Source organism: Oryzias latipes, chromosome 5, assembly GCF_002234675.1.
Source record: "Oryzias latipes chromosome 5, ASM223467v1".
NCBI lineage: Eukaryota > Metazoa > Chordata > Actinopteri > Beloniformes > Adrianichthyidae > Oryzias > Oryzias latipes.
Window position 1 is genome coordinate 3,056,428 of NC_019863.2, and position 21,238 is coordinate 3,077,665.

The window sequence follows — 21,238 nt, forward strand, 5'->3', positions numbered from 1 at the left end:
GGCAAGAATAAGAATAAGTGTTTTTCTTGGCTTTATTCCTGTCTTGAGACGATCAAAGTGAGTGAAACATTTTTTAGGAAACAAAGATCAGAATCACTTTTTACAAAAACACAAAATCTGTTGTGTTCAAGACAAACAACGTCTTTATTTTCTTGATAGAAATAACATTTTCCAAAGCTGAATGTGAAGTTACAAAGCCCCAAAACTGGAATCTTTGAACAAAAGCTACATTTCATGAACTCTTTGTGAGCCTAAAGTTCTTACTGAAATAAACAGAGGTAATAAACAACAAACCTTTTTCCCCATTCAGCATGTCTGACACTAAAGGTCATCAAACTACTTGAAGACTATAAACAGGCCACTTTTAAATTCGATTTTTTTTTCCAACTCAATAAAGGATAGAAAATAATGGAACCCCTAATAATACTGACTGGGTTTACTCAGAGTCATCTGCACTTTCATCTTCATCTCCTCCGTTGGTCTTCTTTGTTGCCTCAGAGTCGCTCTTGTCAGCCTGCAGGAGACGAGACGAGAGTCAAGTTTGAAAGAAGAAATGATCAATTTAAGTTCAGCTTAGCAACACAGTGGCTGGAAAATCCTCCATTGTCCTGCAGCATCATGTCCAGTATTTACCTTCAACCTTTAGGACAGTAGGTGTCACTGTTGTTCAAAGTGCAGTGCTCTGATGCAGGCGTCACACACAAACGTTCAGTTACAACTTCTTTAACCCTTGTGCTATCTTAGATGACCCCCCCCTTACATTGACGTGTTCTCCCTACCACGACAAAGGTGGATAAAGGTGGAAAGATTTCATGTAATCCATGGACACCAGTGAAGATCACAAATCACTGAAGAAAAAAGGTTCAGAGCACTGTCTAGTGCAGAGGTGGGCACTGAGGGCCGCATTCCTGTATGTTTTCCAGCATACCCTGCTCTGGCATGTTCTGATTGGCTGGACACACCTGAACCAGGTAATCAGCCACGAGTAGGGCAAGACTATCTGGAAATCATGCAGACACACCGGCCCTCGAGGCCTGGAATTGCCCACCCCTGGTCTAGTGGGTCTAGATGACCCAACTCCTAATGTTAAAGTGCCTAGGATGGAACAAGGGTTACTCGTATTTATTTGTCTGCTTTTGCCCAATTTGCAATGACATCCCATAGTTATATACTTATATTACTGATAGACTCTTACATGCTTAATGCAACACTGGAGTGAGTCCACACAGCAAACGCTTCATGTCAAATATGGATAAAGGACAGAAACAGAATTCAAATGACTGCTGTTACTGTTTGTTCGTTGTCGCTGTGGCTTCATGACTGTTTGTGCAGTTCTATGTTCAGAGAGGATGAAACCCCGCTGCCTCGTCTCTGCGGCCGCCGTTTTACCGTTAGAAACGTCAGATACCTCATCATCTGACAGTTGCTGTGGAAGTGGCAGACCCTCGCCCTCTTCTTCATCTTCGTCCTCGTCACTGTCTTGTGACCGCTGTGAGAGAATCTCCTCCCCCTAAAAGACACAGAGTAGTTCTTTAAAGTCCCGCTCCGATCATCCTTCGATCTATTTACGTTCCCAGTGGTCTTTTCATTCCGATGATGCCGTTTTTAGACTAACTCCAAAATAACGGAGTCGTTTTCTGGGACATCATTTCTGCAGAGTGGCAGGAGATCATTAGAAAGACCCCTCTGAGCTGTGGGAGGGGCTTTAGGTGGGGAGTACGCCTCTGCTGACTGATATCCCATCGTCCCTTTTTTTAATCTTTCTCCCGCTAGCTTACAGCCCCTCACAACCCAAACCCAGCATTAGTGGTGCAACAAAAATGGCGAGCAATTTTGGAGCCCTCCAGTCGTACAGTTGATCCAGATTCCAGCTCAGTTGAGGAAAACAAAGACGCACACGGATCTATTTGTCTGAAGGAGCGCAGCGGGGCGCTTGTGGTCCGCTCCTTTTCATACCACATTTTATCAACTGCTCCTCATTCACCGCAGTTTGAATAACAAAATACTCTGAAATGCTTTTTTAATCTTCATTTTCCTTTTCATATATGTCCTCCATCATCAGAAAAATGATACCAGAACCCCAAAAGTGCAGTTTTGATTGAAGTGGGTCTTTAAAAAACCACAACAGGAAAGGCTTTCAGAGGATATCTAACCTTCAGATTGCGATTCTTCAGATTCCCCATCCAAAAGGCTTCCTGGCAGTTGTTGAGCGCCAACATGGCCTTCACCCTGTACAGAAACAGCTCCAGGCTCTTCTTCAAGGCTGGCACATGGTTGGTCAAGCTGGTATCCTGGCGAATCTGGCAACCAACACAACACAAGGAAGACTCTTTTTGAAGATAACCAGCGCGCATCTTGAGCCGTTTCCACGTGTCAAGACACAAGACACGACTGTGCAAAAAGAAATCCAACTTCACGAGACCTTAGAGTGTCCACACATGTGGTGGAGCTGACGAGTGCTGAGCTGGAAGGTCTTGAGCAAGCTCTGAACGTCCTCCTTCAAAATACAAGGTACCAAAAGCAGAGAGAAAAACCATTCATCAGCTGAATTAAACAGGGAAACCTGCAGAGGAACTTTTTTCTTCTCTACCTTGTGTCTTTTAAAACTGTAGTCCAACAGCGGCATTCCCAACTTCAGGAAGGACTCCAAGAAAAGTCTTCCGTACTGGAAATGCACAGTTAGTTCTGATCACAGATAACAAAGGCACACACATGTGAAAGCAACGGTCTGATGCGTTCGCTGTCAGCTCACCTTTAAGCACACGTTAAGCACTGACCTGGAGTCAAACACCTGCATGAGAGAAGAGCAAACAGATCACTATTCAAGATGGAGTCAAACAAAATCTGTCAAACAATTCCAGTGGGAAGCTGAAGAAAGCTGAAACCCTTTGTGGATCATCACAGGTTTAAGGCAAATCTACCTTCACTAGGTTTACCAGGATGTGGAAATCTCGCACTGCCAGGTTCCACGTCAGCAGCTTCTCACTCTGAGCCTGAAGGATGGACACGTTCGGTGTTCTGACTTGTCTCTCGTCATGAAGTTGAGCAAACAGAGTTAGTTTGGGGCTGACCTCAGAGTCATCGCTGGATTTTCCTGCAGGAATCTTCCTGACGGCCTTCTCCAGCTCTGCCAGCAACACTTTGTAGAACACCAGGAAGGTCTGCCTGCAGAGAACAACCAGCCGATGGATGGAGCACGGAGCATTCCAGCTGAAACCAACATCTCCAGCAGCAGACCGTTACACCCACAGCGGCACCAGAGGTCCGTCACTCCAACCACTGCTAGACCGCACAAACACTCTATTGATGACAAAACATTCAACGCACAACTGCTATTCTGGCTATGCATGCAGAAAACGGGTGTTTTTTTTATAGTATTTTTTTACACGTTCTTTGGACCTCGATGCCTGATCCCCCAGAGTTGTAACAACTGACTTTCCCCCCGGCAGGATCGATAACGTTTATCTAAACTCAGAAGAAGACTGACACGAATGAGTATGAGCTTTTTCTAAATTCATTTAGGGAAAAAACAAGCTGGTTCTATGTTTTCAAGTGCTGCTCTCATTGTCCAAAACACTGTAAAGGCAATAATCTAAGCAGTTTAAATGTCTTGAGGTGAAACGTTGGATGCCGAGCGCCGACCTGTTGAGAGTTGGCCAGGATGCTGAGCTTTCATCTTTGGACACGTTGAGGAGCTCAGAGATTCCTTCTCCAGCGATTTCTTCCACGACCTTCAGGATGTCATCCACCTGCTCCAGATAAATGCTGCAGCAACCAGCAGGATGGGAGTTTTCATCAACAACACAGGTGGTGCATGGAGACAAAAAGCAGGTTCAGGTTCAGAACTGGTTCTATTAAACTCTGAAGGAAAAGTGCACGTTTGGCCGTCAGAAGTAGACAGACAGAAATGAACGTCTGAGCTGCTTCATGGTGCTGAAGACCCAGAGGTCTTTCATCACTTTGTTGGAAGGTAAACCAGCATTTAGGAAATTACAGTTCCTAAAATATTGGTGGAGGCAGTTCCAAAAAAATCTCTAAGCTGTGATTTCAGACTCACGTCAGGAGGGCATGCAGAGCTTCATTAAATTTGTTCCCTCGCTCTCTCTCTCCACTGGCCGTCACCCAAACCTGGCTCAGAAAGTGGCGAGCGAGGGAAGCTGTAAGGGAGAGAGAAAGGCAGAAATCAGCCTTCGATGCTGGAACTTCACATGTCACTAAATGAAACAAAAAAAACAAGTAACATATCAGTTTGACCGGTCTGATCTCTGTGAGCAGCAGCATTTCCTCCTCTTTCTGCCACAGTGGACAGGAGCTGGGAGAGACACAAAGCCGTGTTCAGACTCGGCATTGTGCTGCGGAAGTTCAGCAGGTACTCGAAGCTGTGCCTGAAGACAAAAACAGCCAAGTCTCAGCACTGTCGCCTCATCACAAACTGAGACTGAAAGCAATTCAACTGGAACCCAAACTTTAACTGTCAAACACAAATGGTTTACTTCACAAACTGCTCCAGGGTCAGATCAGCATCTCCTTCTTTGAGACGTTCCGCCAAAACGCCCAGAGCCTTCTTCAGCAGGTTCCTGTGTCCTGGCTGACTGAATCCAGACCTGAGGATGTGACCCAACACACACACACACACAAAACAAAACAAAAGTCAATAAATGATTCAGTCGCTGACATCATTTTAAGTCCCACTCCCATCATCTTTTGATCGATTGTAAAAGAGTTCCTGGTGGTCTTTTGACCTTTTAGGTCTCCAGCTAATATCTGCCATCACGGGGCTCCAGAATGAACTACCGTGCTAATCACAACTCCACCCTTTGTTAGCGGTGCAACACAAATGGAGCATCGGAGCTGCTAGCCGTACAGTTTAGATCCAGATTCCAAATATTCTGGAGAAAACAAAGACGTTCGTGGATCCGTTTGTCAGCATCAGACTGGAGCGGAGCGGGGAGCTTGTGGCTCGCCCAGCGTTTTTTTTCTACGTCACAAATACGATCGTTGGCATCAACATTTTTATTTCTGCTTCAGATGCGCAGCCATTTGGATAAAGAAATGAAACGTCATTTCAAGCCTAACGCTTTCATCATGAGGAAAATACCACTAGAACATCTCAAAGAGCCTTTTCATCGGAGTGGGTCTCTCACAGGTTTCTTCAGACGTCACTCTGCTCAGCCTCACCAGCTGAAGACGGTGTTCAGGACCTGCAGGAGCAGCTGGTAGCTTGCAGACATCAACCGATGCTCCTGCAGATCTGCGGCGGCCGCATCAACACAGCCATCGTTTTTCGACAGCAGAGCCTGCGAACACACAGCAGTCGTGGTCAGAGATTTGACAGGAGTTCACGGTTTCCATCCCAGCCGGTGGCTTTGTACCTGGAAATGGTTGTGGCAGTTCTCCAGGTGAGTGCAGAGGGCGGGCAGCAGCTGGACGCAGTAGGACGCAATATCTTTGGTGCTCCGCTGCTGCAGGTGGGAGAAGCCGACGCTTCTGTCGGCCCTTGTCTGGACGAGAGCGTTATTTACAGAATGCATCTTTAAATGACTGCAAGGACAGAGTTGACCGTTAAAATCATGGACGCCACAATTCTCGGTTCAAAACCGTACCGCATGTTCCAACACTGAACCAAATCGTGGGACAAGTGAATCTCTGTATCCCTGCTGCATACCAGTATGTTTACATTTACATTTTGGGTGTTTAATTTTTTTTAGTATTTTATTGTTTTATCACACCAGGCTCAGTATGAACACACTGAAAGGCTTTTCTTCACTTTTACTTTATTATCGGCAAATTAAAAAGTTGTTGTTTTGTAAAACACAAAAATGGAGGTCAAATTGGATGGAAGGGGAACCGTAAAGTTCCTTTGACATCAGCTGTAAATTTGAGAGCGGATGGTTTGTACCTTCAGGAATGGAGCCCTCTTGGTGGGGGCGGCTGTTAGCCTAAACTCCAGTTTGTGAAGCAGATCCTCCAGCAGGAAAACCAGCTCGGCGGGGCCCAGCAGAACCTCTTCCCGCACCTCGGTAACACATGTAATGCTGTTTAGATGGACTCACCACCCTCAAGCAGAACTCTGACGGGTTTAACTCTACCTTAGTGTGGAGCTCCGAGTCCAGCAGGGAGCGAGACAGCAAGCCGGACTGCAAAACACTCAGAACCTCCAAGTCCAGCTCTCTGAAAAAGGGCCTGAAGACCGACAGACTGACCCCCGGCCAGACGTCTTTGTCTTTCTCCTTTTCAGGATGCTCCTTCGGCACAGACGGATGATGCTTTCAGCTATGTGTTTGCACTGGGTGGAGGTGTGGCGGGTGTGGGGGCTTCTTTACCTGCTGGGTTTCATCCGCTTCAGCCGCCTCTGCGGGCTGAGAACTGCCTTCTGAGGAACGCCTCGCAGCAGCTTTCCTCTTCTTTCCCGCACCGTCTAAAACAGAAGTGACTTTTAGAATAATCTGCAAAAGAATCCATGTTCTAAAGCTCTAGCGTGATTCATAGATTGGTCAGATCCACCAACCTTTCTTTGGCTTGAGTGCAGGAACAGCAGAGGAGAGAGCCAGCCTGTCGGAGCTTTCTCCATCAAAGTTGGAAACAGGAGGAACAAAGCCAGGCGTTTCTGCTCAACATAGGAAGGTTATCAGGAAAAGTACGTCTTTAATGAAGCAGGTAGGTTTGGGTTCTGGGCCGAAAAGAGACCTGCCAAAGCCTTTTCCAGCAGCGTCTGCAGGTACGTGATGTTCTGCAGTCGAGTCATGACTTTCATCTTCATCTCCGTTTCTGTTTGCTTACAGAAGGCATTCACAACCTGTGGGAGGAGCCTGCCTCAGTCCTGCTGGCTGTAATGAACCGAATGCTTGACGGCGACCTGCAGTTACCTCTCTGAACCAGTTGATGGCGTGGAAGAGTAGAGCGCAGAGGAAGTCCCTCTCCGCCTTAGACAGGCTCTCAACTTTCTCCACGACATCCATGTCTGCCAGGATCAGGGGGCAGCCTGCTCACGCAGCAAACCCCAAAACACAAAGACCGAGCGCTTTCAAGCCACAGACATCAACAAAAAGAGACGCAAACTTTCTTGTTTCCCTCACCCAGGAGGGCATCAATCTCCTCCAGGTCTCCCTGGTGCCGCTTCTCCTCGCAGAGCCTCAGGAGGCGAAAGAATGGAGACAAACACAGAGGAGAAACCCTCCTGTCAAGAGAGGAAGAAACGCTCAGGCTGTCAGCCATCAAAGCCACGCAGAAGTTCAACACACAAGAAATGAAGTGTAAAAAACAGCTGGGAAACATCAGAAATGGTTTGAAGGTCACTGACTTCAGCGGCTTCTTGTCGTGGGTCAGCTCATCTCCTTTGCTTTGTGTGTCTTTGGCCAGTAGGGGCAGCAGGTTGATGGCGATGCCTCCTTGACTCTCATCGTCATCCAGGTTATACATCACACGAGGTGGCAAAAGGAAAGAACTAAAGCAAACAGACGAGAGAATCACTAGTATCAGTATCAGGATGAAAGTCCATGACCTTTAACCCAGTGGACGCCAACCTTCTTCTGGTCACGGGCTGGTTTCATGTCTCTGTGCGAGGGATGACGTTGGCATTTTAGCTTCCAGTTTCCCTTTAGGTAAACTTCATCCTAATCTTCTGTAAAACGTCTGCGGCTGATTTAAACTTTATCTGGACACTACACTTTGTGTAGGAACCACTAAGGGGAGAAATATAATTTCCCTTTATCCATAACTGTCAACGTAGAAGCTAAAAATAATCAGACGCCGACTTCAGCCTCGTCCCACTTTGAACATGCAACGGATAACGGATAAACGGATAAATACAAAATACAAACATTCACTGAAATATAATCCACTGTTCAAGCAGCATCCTGTAACATTAGACAGCAACTACTGCAGTAAATCCATATTTGGAGTTTTTTGCTGTTAGATGCAGCTTTCTTTGTCCTTTGAAGTCAAAGGTCTGTTTCTGCATAAAGAAACTTTCCAAATAAGTTTGTTTTTGTCAACTTTGCTAGCTTGGGGGTTTAAATTTAGCGGTTGGTGCAGCCGCCTTAAGAAAGCAGCAGATCAGGCGTGAGCCTGTGTAGGTACCGTAACCATTCGGCCTGCAATTCCCGTTTGGGGTCCTTTCGACTGAAGATAACAGGATAACACTACGATTACCCCCACTTGGACAAACTACGTATCGTGGAGATCTGCTCGGGATCTACATATTTTCATTTCATGTTTCCTTGTGTAACCTAAAGTTCTTTTCCCTCATAAGTTGTGTGACATTATTCTTTGTGATGTTTATAGAGATTTTGCCACAACCCACTTAGTAAAAAGATCTGTGGCTGTTAAAATGAACCTGCTGCTCCACACGAGTGAACGTGTCTCTGCTGACAGAGCAGCTGGAGTCTCGTAGCTTCGTGTTTGCAGGCGGAGAAGGTGCTTTGTTATAGTGTTCGGTCCAGAGAAGGGTTCTGACCGCAGGCCGTTCGGCTGCTAATGGGCTTAATAATAATCATAACAATAATAAAAGCACCTTTAGAAGATGATCTTGCTCTATGTCGGAGCTCTGTTTGTTTACAACGGACCGCATAATATCTTTTTCTATGGTAGTATAGTAATTTTTCCAGACCAATCACTATCTGACACGTCATCGGACCAACGGACAGCCAATCACAATAGTCGAAGGACCCCGAACGGTTGTTGCAGGTCGAATGGTTATTGTACCTCCACCGGATGTGCTGGGGAGAATCCAGGAGTCAAAACCTCCTTCCGAACTAGAATATAAATGAAACAGGGAAAGTGTAGGCTGTCTTTTTTGGGGGGGACCAGTGCTACGACCCATCCAGTCCTTCAGCACTAACCCAGTTATATCCGGCCCAAGGTCCACCACAAAATCCTCTTGGAAATCATCCAGGACCCGACTTCCCATCATTTCCTGTCAGAGGGAGATCGTTTTAGAAGGTTTGTTTTTTCCCCCAATGAGGGAGTCACAAGTGAAGAGTCACTGAGGAAGAACAGCTCACCTGCACCTGTGGGTCCAGAGTGGAGCTCCAGATCAGGTTGGCCAGTTCGTCGTAGTACAGAGCTGCAGCTTCAGGAGAGCTCTCACTGCTGGACTTCACCAGCTCCATCAGCGCCGTCACCTGCAGCAGGAACACAAAGGAGGAGCGCAGAAACTGAAAGGAGAGTTTGTCCTGTCACCCGTGAGCGAGAAGCGGCTTCAGCAGAAGGGACAATGATCGGAAAACTCTGATCCGAAGAGTGGAGGAGGATGCTCCATATGCCGGAGGAGGTTTCCTTCACAAACACAAACGATTTTCTGCCTTTTCTGTTAGAAATCTAGAATAGTTGATGGACATTGACTTGAGCTTCAGTCAGAACATCACAAAATCCTTCACATAAAACATCAACTAGACAATAAATACTCTTATGAATGCTTGATTCTGATTGGCTGCTGGGTGTGCATTAAAAAATTATAACGCTCCGGGAAAATGAACACACTAAAAAAGAAGTTCCTGTATCACTGCGCTGGCTACTTCAAAACAACCTTTAGCTTCATCATCTGGACAAAAACAGGCGGTAAGAGGAGAACTTTCTCTGTACTGATGCTTTATTAGACCCATTATGATGATAAGCATATTTATCGCTTTCTTTGCCGCTTCAGCCGTCGCTGAGGTCGGCGTCGGCTCAACCGGTTAAGTGTGACAGCGCCACACCGCACAACAAATGTGGTCCACTTTTGTGAAAAAGTGATCCAAACCAGAAAAATGACAAGAATAAAGTACTAAATCTGGGCCAGTGGATTCACTAAGTTATTGCATCCAACAGATCAGTGCTTGGATGCAAAACTACTTTCTCCAGCTAAACTCAGACAAGACTGAAGTCATCGTCTTTGGTCCACAGAAACAAAGTGTCAGCAGTTACCTGTGCTCTCTGTCTCTAAAACCTTCAAGTCACTTCAGAAACCTGGGGGTCATCATGGACTCTGACCTGAACTCTACCAGCCATATCAAGTCAGCAGCATTTTACCATCTAAAAAACATCGGCAAAATCCAACATAGTGTCAAAGTCAGACCTGGAGATACTTCTTCATGCATTTGTCTCCAGTAGGTTAGGTTACTGTAACGGCCTGCTCCCCAAACGAGCTGTAAAAGAGTAAATCAGTGCTGTGCTCAGGTCTCTGCACTGGCTTCCTGTAGCTCAAAGAATAGACTTTAAAGCAGCTCTGCTTGTTTACAAGTCTCTCCACATGAACCATCTTGGACTCTGAGGACCTCAGGGACCCCTCAGGGCCTACTGCGGGGGCCCAGAGTCGGGACTAAACAAGGGGAATCAGCGTTTCAGTCTTATGCAGCTAAAAGCTGGAACAGTGTCCCTGAGGTTGTGAGACCGGCTTCTACTGTGTTACGGTTCAAATCCAGACTCAAAACATTCCTGTTTAGCCGTGTGTGTACCTGAAGGGTCCTTATCCTCACCTCTCTTCCTTTTCTTTTCTCTTCCCTTTCTTTTAAAGTACATTTTATAATGAATATGTATGTTTTTAATCTTTGCACTGTTATGTCTTGTGATTTAAATACATTTTCCTGTTTGTGAAGCTCTTTGAATGACTTTGTGTACGTATTGTGCGATACAAATAAACTTGCCTTGCCTAAAAACTATTTAAATATGTATTTCTTTTGTAAGTGACCATGGTACCAGCGGGTTTCTTTGCGTCGGATGGTTGCTTCTGCAAAGTGCATTAATTCTGATCCTGCACACTTGGATGGCCGTTAACCCTTACTTAACACTTTATGTGGATTTTTGTTCATGTTTAGATCCAGAGTTTGCTCTTCGTTGCTGCATTTGTGTGACAGCCTGCAGTTCATTTCATTTCTTCCTCTCTGTAAACGCCTTTGACGTGTTCTGCTGCTGCACAGCCAAATCTGCTTGGGTCTGTGTGAAAACAACCATTCTCCCTGAGGAAAACTGCCGATTCAGCGGACGCCGTTTCTTTATCGGTGCTTGGAAGTGAGAAAAACACACGCATGAAAATCAAATAAAGGACTTTTTTTTTTTATTAGAAAATTAGCAGAACCTTCCTTACTAAAGACTAAAGTTCACATTGCAAAACCACAAACTCTGACACTCACAAACAGTGAGTGATGCACTCGGAATGATGGCACAAAAATCCCTCCATTTCCTTCTGATGAACAATTTCCACGCTGCACAAACCTTGTCAGGCATAATCATGATTGAAAACCCGGGAAGGCTTTGAAAATCGATCAAAGGATGACTGGCGTTGGACTTTAACAACACTGAGACACAAGTTTGAAAGTAAATGTAGTTTTTAAGACTAATGATCTTAAAATGTTTGACTCTAGTTTTACTTTAACATGATTACGGTCTAGAAAAAAAGGACAGTTGGACTGTTGTAGCGCTTCAAATCAGATTTTTCTGGGAGTAAATGAGTATATGCATCTAGTTTAAAGATAAAAATCTCTTTTATGAGCCATACATGCCCACTTAGGACATAATTATTTTCAATTATCAGAGAAATATACCTTAAAATAAGTATTCATTCAGAACAAATTCTACAAGTTCCACCAGAAATGTTGTCCTTTATAACAAGGGAGAAACATATTCTATTCAATTTCTTTACATGTTTTGAGAAGGAAACTTTTCCAGGGTTGCCATGTGATTTTGAAAGATTTAGTTGTTCTGCAAATAATAAAATCCTTCAGTAAAATCAAAAGGTTTGTGCCACAGATGTAATTTTTCTGCAACACACTAAAACAAATAACGATGGTTTAGAAGGACTTTTTTTTGAATCCGCTACAGGTGTTCTGGTGGGACGTATACCTGTCTGAGCGTCTCCTGGGACAGCGAGCCGTTCTGCGAGTCCGTCCCTTCAGACCTGTGATTGAGGGGACAGTATGTTGAAGACACACTGACTCTGACATGAGAGAACAAACACTAAATTATGGCTCTGTCCACATTGGAGGGCTGCGTTCTTCCTCGGTTCAAATGCAGCCGAACGAACACGGCCTTCTTTTTCTTGATTTCAAGGATTGGTCTGGTGCATCCGGGCCATTGAGATTGTCTGACAACAATGGCGGGCTGGAAGTTTGGATATAATATAAGCCAGGGAATTTTTGAGCCCCGTGCCGGGTTCACTACTCCTCTCTGTTGGGGACTCACGGTTGCTTCACGACGGGATGTAACCGCTGGAATTATCACAGACATTAACATCCGGCCAACGCCGCCCGGGAAGGACGCAGCCCTGGAATTTGGACACGCCCACAGACATTTCTGTGTGCGGTAAATATCTGTTACCTGGCTCCCATGCTGCCTATAATCATGACTGCACCAATGATGCCGATCCGCTTGTACTTGGGCACAGTGCTGGACAGCTGCTTGCGGATCACAATGTGCATGTCATCCTGGAGGGAGGGGGGTTAGGGTTACCATGACAGAAGGTGATCAAAGAGCTGAAGCTGAGCTGCTGTAGATGAGTGTGCAACAGTCTACCTGGATGTGAGAGCCTTGCTGCTGCTGCTGCCCGAACGCCAGTCTGCTTAGAAGCTGGAAAAGTTTTCGAATCTGCTGAGACGTCAGGTTGTCCATGTAGTCCAAGATTCCCTGTCCAAACACCTGTCAGTCAAAACTAAAGCAAAACCGACGTGCTGCTCCAGCGTCACATCCATACCTTGACAAAAACGGCATACAGGGCCATTTCTGAGGGTTTCTCTGTCACCAGGCCACAGAGCAGCTCCAGAGCCATGTCCACCTCTCCACCCGCACCACTGCACACATGGGTCACCAGGGAGCCCACGACTTCCTGCAGGAAACCACGGAAACGATGAAAAGACGGGCTTCTGCCTAACAAAACAGGGTCTGAGGTCACACGTGACGGCACCTGCTGGCAGTACGAATCAAACGCGGTGAAAGAGCATCGGTACATGTGTCCACCAAAAGCCACCAGGCCGGGGTCGGGGGAACGCAGCAAACTCTGAGCGAGAGCCAGAATGGAGGAGAAGTATCCTCGCAGCACCTGCAACGTCACCAGAGGAGAGTAAAAGAGCCGTCCCGATGGAGGCTGCTGCTCCGATGGAGGCGTGCAGCACCTGGACGTAGTCCCTGAAGGTCCTCTGCAGCAGCGGCTCCTGGATGAGGCCGGTCCTCACTTTGAGCTTCAGCATCCTCTCCGCCCCCCTGCGGCTCTGGTTGGCGTTGGTGGAGTGGAGGATGAAGAGCATCAGCAGATCGATGACCTGATGCAGAGACGACCACATTCATCCAAACTGGAGCTGCTACTGATCATACATGCACGTGAAAGCATGACAAAGCGTCTCCTTCCGGATGTCCTAAAACATCCCTGTTGCCTGGGAAACCTCCATATACATACTGAGCAGAAACAACTGCTATGAACTCACCTTGTGCTCCTCCTCCTCCTCTACAGACTCTATGGCCTGATATGAGAACAGATTAAAAGTAAGGTTAGGCAAAAATCGGAAATTATTTAAAACACAGAAGTAAAAAACATTAACAAAAATCCATAGAAAAACATGAAGCTTTAGACATTTTCCCTTTAAAATGTGACCTTATAAAGAATTTGAGGTCAGTGCTTCTCTAAATCAATAAACTCAACAAACAAATGTTAAAAATATACATAAAACTTTCAAATAAATTAAAACAAGATTTTTTATGTGTGAAATTCAATTTTTGATTTAAAAAGAATTACTTACAAAATTAAATATATTTTAGATTAATCACGTTTTCTGTTTTATTTGAGGCCTAAAGAAGTTAGAATTATTAAATCATATTTTATTTGTTTTGATTTTTCTTCACAATCTTAAAAAAAAAACAATTTATTTGTTTAAAAAAAATGGACGGTCCGGATTACTATCCAACCTTAAGCCAAGCCTCTGCAATGGTTTTCTGGAAGCGCACAGCTGACTTGATGCCGTCCAGAACCAGACTGATGCTGTCCTGGCTGCTGCTCGCTGCTGCTGCTGCTGCTGGAGCAGACCTGATGGAAAACAGCAAAAGAACAAATGAAGCCAGCTCTCATCTCCTTCAGAGGGAGCAGCTGAGCTGGAGTTGCATCTCACACTGCAGCTCTTTTAGTCTTCAGCAGAGTCTGAGAAGCCTGAAGCGCAGCAGGAAGCACGCACTGCTCCAGCTCCAGGTTTTTCCGGAGACTGCACACCACCTACGAAACACAAAACAGTTCTGCAGAGACAACACCTAAGGAGGGAAATCCTACATTTGCTGACCGAGTACCTCACCTCGTATGCATCCGAGGATGAGACGGAGTGCAAAATGAACTTGACCACGACGGGAAGGTCCTCCAGCTGCACAGCAGCCATCGTTGCCATGACAGCAGTCCGCACCTGAAACAGCCAACAGTTACAGGTCACAGCGCGGGCACGGACGCCAGCGTTCATGCGGGCCCAGCAAGGCGGAAATTCTACCTCTGTTAGTAATGAAGAACTGAGGTTGAGGCTGGAGAGGGCATCCAGGATGGGGACGGTCAGCTGAGTGCGTTCCAGCAACAAACAGCTTCACAGAAAAAGAGAAAGACTGCGGTGAAAATGGCCTTTTTGGTGTTTTGGCATGTTCTAGTGCCGTTTTTCTGAGGATGGAGTACACTTGCATAAACAGAAAATTCCGTTCCAAATTACATTTCTGAGTATTTCTTTATTCAGATTGTTCTGAATCAGGATGAAATGAAAAAAAATCCGTTTGAAAAAGATCGTTTTTGTGATGTAGGAAATACGCTGAGCGGCCCACAAGCTCCTCTGAGCTGAATCTGGTTCCCAAACGCTACGGCTGGATAGCTCCAACGCTGCTCGCCATTTTTGTTGCTCCGCCAATGTTGGGCTGGGTGTGTGAGGGGCTGTAGGCTAGCGGGAGGGCGTGTAACCAGAGAGCTCTCAGCAACAGGGAGGGGGAAGGGGGCGGCCTTACGCCACAGCACGGTCCCTCCAACAACCCTGAGGTGAATTTCTGATGAACTCCTGCCGCTCTGCAGAAACTACGTCCTAGAAAACGACACGGGTTTTTTGGATTTTGTCTAAAAATTACATCATCGCAATTTAAGGAGAATGCTTTGAAAATAGAAGAAAAGAGGCTCGGAGTGGGACGTTTAAACCTCCGCTTGAATCCTGGGTGGTCAGAGAGCGATACTCACTTGAGCTCTCTGCCGACATCGTTGTGCTGGGAGTCATCTAGTATCTCTGGTAAACTTGTGATGACGTCCCGCTGAACCTCTACAGGCGCTACTGACACAAGCTCCATGAGTTTCAGCGACAATCCCTGCAGGAGGAAACCGGAACGAGAGAGAAAACGCCCTTCAACGTCCACCTCAGCGCAGGTTAGTTTGTTATTTTTTTAGAACTTTGTTTGTTGAACATTTTACATTTCAACAGACATACAGAGTGTTAAATGAGATGTTAGAACAAAAAAAACAAAAAAGACAGTCGAATGTCAGCCCCACCCACCCCCTTAAACAACCCCCAAAAGGCCAGGGCAGACACAAACAAACAAAAAAGGGGGATAAGTAAGCCACTTTGTCATTTAGAAATAATAAAGTATCTAATACAAAAAATAAATAATAATAATAGTAAAATAAGTGAGAAAACCAGGGTAACAGCCTTAACCATTCGTTACACCGGCGCTCAGTCAGCCAGTGAGGTAATATCAAGGAGACCATGTGCTTCAATCTGGAAGTGAGCACCTCAGCTTCTCAAGTTTGAGATTGTAGAGCACCTCAGGGACCCAGAGGACATGCGAAGGGGAACAGGGGGGGCTTCCAGTTCAGCAGGATTAGCCTGCGTGTTAATAGGGTGGTGAATGCAACGACTCGCTTCAGCATGTCAGCGGTTGGGGGAATACCAAACATTGCAGACATGTGATTTGGTGTGACGGCGTATCTATATGCTCTCCATAATGTGTCAAATAGATCTGACCACAGTGATCCGAGCACTGGGCATGACCAAAACATTTGGGCGTGATTAGCAGGAGAGGGGTGACATCAGCGCAGGTTGATTACCTTAGCATCCAGGATTCTGTCCAGCCACTTCAGCTGGTTAATGATCATTCTGGGAAAGCTGAGGCCTCCATCACCAGTGCTGAGAAGTACAGCAGAAACGTAGATAAATCCTCCACAATAACAACAAAGAAACCCTAAAGTTATCAGAGGACTTCCTGACCTGTCAAGCATGAACTCTGGGACTTTCTCAAGCAAAATGTTAATGATCAAAGTCTGCAAGGAAAGCAGACCAAAAATCCTTCTGAATAGTTCTGGTGGAGAAATGTAAGGTTTGGAAAACGTGGGAGTAAATCACAGACCTGTAGCATCTCAACGCCCAGCAACATCCGCAGCAAGCTCTCCTGGAAGGAGCTGGAAGAAAAACACGAGTCGCTGTGGTGACAAGAGCTGCAATGAAAGCCATGAACGTCCCCTTCACATGTCTTCAGGTCCAGTTTAGGAATTTTTAAGACCCTGCATATCTTTTCCTCTTTCGGCTTTTCCCATCATGGGTTGCCACAGTGAAACAACCTCTCAGTCGAGGAGGAGTTGCATGGTTAACTTGGCAATGTTTTACGCCGGATGCCCTTCCTGACGCAACCCTCTCAATTCATCCGGGCTTGGGATCGGCATAGAAGCAGAGAAGGGAACAGGGAGCAGCCCGGATTCGAACCCTGGTTTCACGGATGGAAAGTGCCACAAACCAGCACGAGCTAAACCGGCCCCTACAAGACGTTGCATATGAAAACTGAAAAGCAATTGATCTGCCGGATTCCCAGCCCTATGGACGGAGACAAAACCAAATCCTTGAATTTCAGAGCAAACCGTGTCAGTGACGGAGTGAGATCATGAATTACCGTTCAAATGTTAGTAATTAAATTACAATTACTAGAGTACAGAATCCCTCATTACTCACATAAACAGTTGGTTCTGACTTTGCCTCTTGCTTAAAGGAAACAGAACGGATTCTAATCTAAAAAAATGTGTACACGCTAATGCAGAGTTGGAGATTAAAGTAAGATGACAAGAGCGGAAACATGACGAAAACGTCGAGGCGTTTAGTAACTGGAGATTTTCTGACTATTTCCAATCTATTGAAAACAAAAGCAAAAAGCAGGACAGTTAGGTGCAAGTTGTGTCCTGGAGATGAACTGCTCTCCATTGCCCCAGAGCCAGTGAGCAACCGGTCTATATACTATATGTAGGCCGCGACATAATGTACATCTTCTCATGTTCCTGTGGTGGAAGTAATGAGGCGGGGCTACAAAAAACCTGACTGCCCTTGTTTAGCCCTTTAATTGGAGTATGAGTAAAGTCATGTAATTGCTATTTCATCCCGTACATAAAGTAATCAATTACTCTTTAAAAGTAATTTACCCAACACTGATTCTTGTTTACTTCATTGTTCATTGAAGAAACTCACGGAATCTGGAAAACTTCCCTGTTCAGTTCCAGGTGTTTCTCTCTGAGTCACAGTGGTTGAAGTTTGGGATAAAGACGTTCTGGATCCATTTTAGCTCAGAGAATGGGATCGTTATAGGCTATGAATCGCATCGTCACCCATATTTTATGATCTGAATCAGGATTCAGATCAATGGTTACAGCCCTAATGCAGAGAAATGCAGGTGAGAATAAAACAACTGTTGACGGGGCTTTGTAGAAGAAAACTATTTAAACTGATTATTGTCCTAAAGAAGTTGACGAATGCAGAAAGTGCACCTCCTCCTCCTCCTCCTCCTTTCTGATTTTCTTCTTCTCCTCCACTCATTTCAGCTGCTACATCTTCATCCTCACCTGCATCTTCTTCCTGAACAATCTTCCCTGCATTCTTCTTTTTTCAAATATAAACTACATTTTATGTCTATCATTGCATCAGGTTTTTATCTGGAACTGTCAATCACAACAGAGAGCTGCAGGAATCATTTGTTGCTGTTCTTGTCCCGATGCAAACTAACCAACCTCCAGCCAGCACAGAAATCTGCCTCCTTGATTGGGAATGAATTGAGCGACAAAGCACAACAAGTCTGAAGGTACCCTGTAAGTCCTGTTTGTTCGGGAAAGTGACAGAATTAGTGGATAAGGTGAAAGGACAGAGCAACGTCATGATAAGTAACTAAAAACCTCATAGACGCTAAAATGAGGAGATAAAGAGCTGCCCGACTCACAGTTTTAGCGGCAGTTTGAGCCCGCAGCTGCTTTTGAATAAGTGTTAAAGCAGCAGAGAGCTGGGCCGACCTCCGGCAGATCTTCTACCGGTACCAGTACCGGGTGGTACCAGCTTCCTTTCAGCCCTGGTCACAACTAGCTTCTCACCGCCGTGTATTTTGCACGGAGCTGCAAGGCTGAAGTGGGTGCTTCTTCTTGTTCTTTCTATTAACATCAGTGGTTTGCATCCAGCATGATGGTGCATTTACTTACATAATAAAACTTTAGACCAGAAAAGGTTTCAATTGCACCACTTCTAAGATTTCAAAATTTAAGACTTTTTTTAAATGCCTTATTTCCAAATGATCAAATTCCCCTTTTTAAGACCCTGCAGGAGCCCTGTTTGTGTTTGAAAGCTCACCTGATGTGTCCGTCAGACGTTTGGGGGACGCATGGAAGGAGGCAGACCCTCAGAGTGTCAGGATTTTCAATGTGTGCCTCCATGCCGGTGATGAACTCCTGTATGATCTACGGAACAGTCCCGTGTGAGGAAGGTTGGTGTTTAAAGGGGAGTTGCAGGCGGCGTACTCACCGCGGGGAACTGAGGACTCCTCTGCAGCTGCTGCTGAATTCGCTTCTGGAAAACCACCTGATCCACAGCTGGAGGACAGAGGAAGAGGAGGAGGAGGAGGAGTGAGGCACTGACTCTGGTTATCAACCTGCTGGACCTGAGAGTCTATTTACCAATTTCATTGGACTGAGCGTCGTGTTTTAAGGTGACCCCAGCCTTTCTTACAAAGACAGCAAAGACACTTTCATTTGTCTCCACGGCAACAGCCTCTTTGGCTTGTCGACCAGCGCTGCGGCCCTTTTTTGGTTCTGGAGAAAACAAAAAATAACGTCATCAAATGAAGCAGAGACACAACCTTTGAGAAAACAACACATTTTTCTATTCTTATTTAGAAAATATGATATGGAATTAATTAATCCATTTTTTTGGTTTCTTGTTTTGTTTGTCAAGCATTTCGAGTTTATAAAATAAAGCTCCACTTCTGCTCGGTTGAAAGAGAAAACTTTACTTTATAAAGGCAAACCAAATTTGTTCCTGGTGGAATGGAAAAGATCGTTGGTTGTTCTTTCAAATCAAAGTAACCATTTTATGTTTGTTACCTGCTTATTAGTTTGTTAATGTCTTGTGCATATATATTATAAGGCAAAACGTAAACATGAGGTGTATGATGTCATCCTAAAATGCTTATGCATAAACAGAAAAAGTGTCCAAAATAGTTGGCAATACAAAAGTACAAAGTAAATATCCATACTAAGTTGGCAGTAGAGGTACTTTATGGGGTTCAATTCACTTCTGTTTGCACCATTTTTAATAATACGGAACAATTAGATTGGTATTGTTTTAGTAAATTTCTGTTTGCTTTAATCTTTCTTTTCATCTCATTTTTGTTGATGAAGTATTTGAATCTGTTCACGTTGGAATTAAAAAAAGGGAACCGATTCAGTGTTTTTGCTGTGATTTCTGGCCCAAGACGTTTCTACTTTCAACTGAAGCTTCACTATCGGAAAGACCGGAGTCCTTTGACTTAAATTAGACCAGAGTCCGCTCTGAAGAAAACTGTGGGTTTTTTTTTATTGTCCTTGTGGCGTTTTTCTGATGATGGAGGACAAAGAAAACTAAGACTAAAATCACGTTTTTTTTCAGGTTTCTTTATTCAAATCGTTGTGAATCAGGAGCAAATGAAAAAAAATCCAGTTGGAAAGAGATGGTAATGTGATCTAAAAAATACACTTGGGGGGGGGGGGGGGGGGGGGGGGGGGGCACAAGCACCCTGATCCGCTCTATATACACTGTTGGAGCTTACTCTGTGCACAGCTAAGAGCTGAATTTCTAATGAACTCCTGCCGCTCTGCAGAAACTATGTCCTGAAAAACAACACAGGATTTTTGGGGTTTGGGCTAAAAGCGGCATCATCCTAATTAAAGACCAGATGGTCGGTCGGTGTGAGACTTGGAAAAACCTTTTGCATTGTGAGGACTAGGGGTCAAGATTTCCCTCGTCTGACAGATCGGCAGGCTCTCGTTTACAGGCTGAGACTGCACAGATCTCCAGATCTTCTCTGACCAAAACAGTGACGTCATCTGTGGCTCTGGGCCCACGTGGGTGAGCTGAACGTTCAGTTTTAGAATTTCTTTTTCTCTGAATCAGAGCACTCTGTCTGCTTCTGGGATTCGCTTTGGAGGGGCCCTGTAGAACCGATCAACGTCGAGATTAGGAATCCTCACTCCAGCTGTGCGCATCTCTGCTGGTTCCAGCTGTGTGCCAGTGTGATGACTCACGCGTCACGTGACTGACCCGATTATAAAACCACATTCTAGTGAAGTACTCACTGGCAGCTGTAGACAACGGTTCTTCCTTGTCCACAGATGAGCGACGTTTTCTCCTCATCATCTAATAAAAAACAAACATAAAAGGTGTGAAAGCTGCGCATTAATACGGCCTCCGACTCTGTCAAAACTAACCACTAAGACAGAAACTGTCAGCTGTAGCTAAATTCATACACCACCAACTTTTGCACAAACAGTCTTTCATGCGCGTGGGTTTAATTTCGTCTTATTATAGGGTTAAGGAATAACTAAAGCATCAAAAACGTACTTTTTCTGTTCTGTTTTTACAGCGAAACAATCCACAGGCGACCAGCGGACAGAAGATCCAAACAAACTTCCGCGCCAAAGCGCGCGACTTCTTCTACGTCACATCGGAACTTCCCACTTCCTGTTGAGAAAATGCACGAAGAACTCTTTCACAACACAAAATGTCCTCGTTTTAAATTTCACATTTTACAGCTAATTAATAATAAAAATCGTTTTTTATATATACAAGAGGGATAACCACTTTATGAGTTTTATTAGATTGGAACGGTTGGAACTAGCTTAATGTCAAGTGCGCTTGTTTTAGTTAACGGTTGAGCACTGATGGGTGGGGTGTTTGCAAAACCACTGATGAAACATTTTGCCGCTCTACGCTGATGAACATGAGTAACAAACATGTTTAATGGATCAAAGAGTATTCTTAAACAAGATGTCTACATG

General features: G+C 45.1%; 1 protein-coding gene across 1 annotated transcript; it reads right to left on the reverse strand.

Moving 5' to 3' along the window:
* Window positions 1-14: 14 nt before the first annotated feature.
* LOC101172571 (Fanconi anemia group D2 protein) lies at window positions 15-20,977 on the reverse strand. Its single transcript, XM_011474649.3, has 44 exons — window positions 20,802-20,977; window positions 20,537-20,597; window positions 18,881-19,015; window positions 18,729-18,796; window positions 18,558-18,664; window positions 16,312-16,363; window positions 16,173-16,225; window positions 16,013-16,091; window positions 15,152-15,276; window positions 14,433-14,520; window positions 14,247-14,351; window positions 14,070-14,170; window positions 13,870-13,987; window positions 13,392-13,427; window positions 13,083-13,229; window positions 12,875-13,009; window positions 12,665-12,796; window positions 12,487-12,597; window positions 12,292-12,398; window positions 11,818-11,872; window positions 9,003-9,122; window positions 8,841-8,914; window positions 7,301-7,444; window positions 7,077-7,177; window positions 6,867-6,982; window positions 6,688-6,796; window positions 6,509-6,607; window positions 6,324-6,418; window positions 6,090-6,245; window positions 5,900-6,016; window positions 5,373-5,501; window positions 5,179-5,297; window positions 4,494-4,604; window positions 4,255-4,385; window positions 4,058-4,157; window positions 3,643-3,765; window positions 3,072-3,165; window positions 2,922-2,993; window positions 2,753-2,791; window positions 2,591-2,665; window positions 2,423-2,497; window positions 2,154-2,300; window positions 1,409-1,510; window positions 15-514 (listed from the first exon to the last, which is right to left on the reverse strand). Exons 2-44 carry the CDS (start codon window positions 20,595-20,597, stop codon window positions 437-439), a joined length of 4,341 nt encoding a protein of 1,446 aa, XP_011472951.1. The 5' UTR covers window positions 20,802-20,977; the 3' UTR covers window positions 15-436.
* Between the last annotated feature and the right edge of the window lie 261 nt (window positions 20,978-21,238).

What these genes read in the sequence shown, in the direction of transcription:
- LOC101172571 (XM_011474649.3), bottom strand. Translation starts at nt 20,597, where the DNA reads ATGATGAGGAGAAAACGTCGCTCATCTGTGGACAAGGAAGAACCGTTG. An exon ending in TGGGCGTTGAGATGCTACAG is followed by an intron (nt 16,226 to 16,311) that starts GTCTGTGATTTA and finishes CTTTCCTTGCAG; the next exon opens with ACTTTGATCATTAACATTTT. An exon ending in CCTTCAGGGACTACGTCCAG is followed by an intron (nt 13,010 to 13,082) that starts GTGCTGCACGCC and finishes GTGACGTTGCAG; the next exon opens with GTGCTGCGAGGATACTTCTC.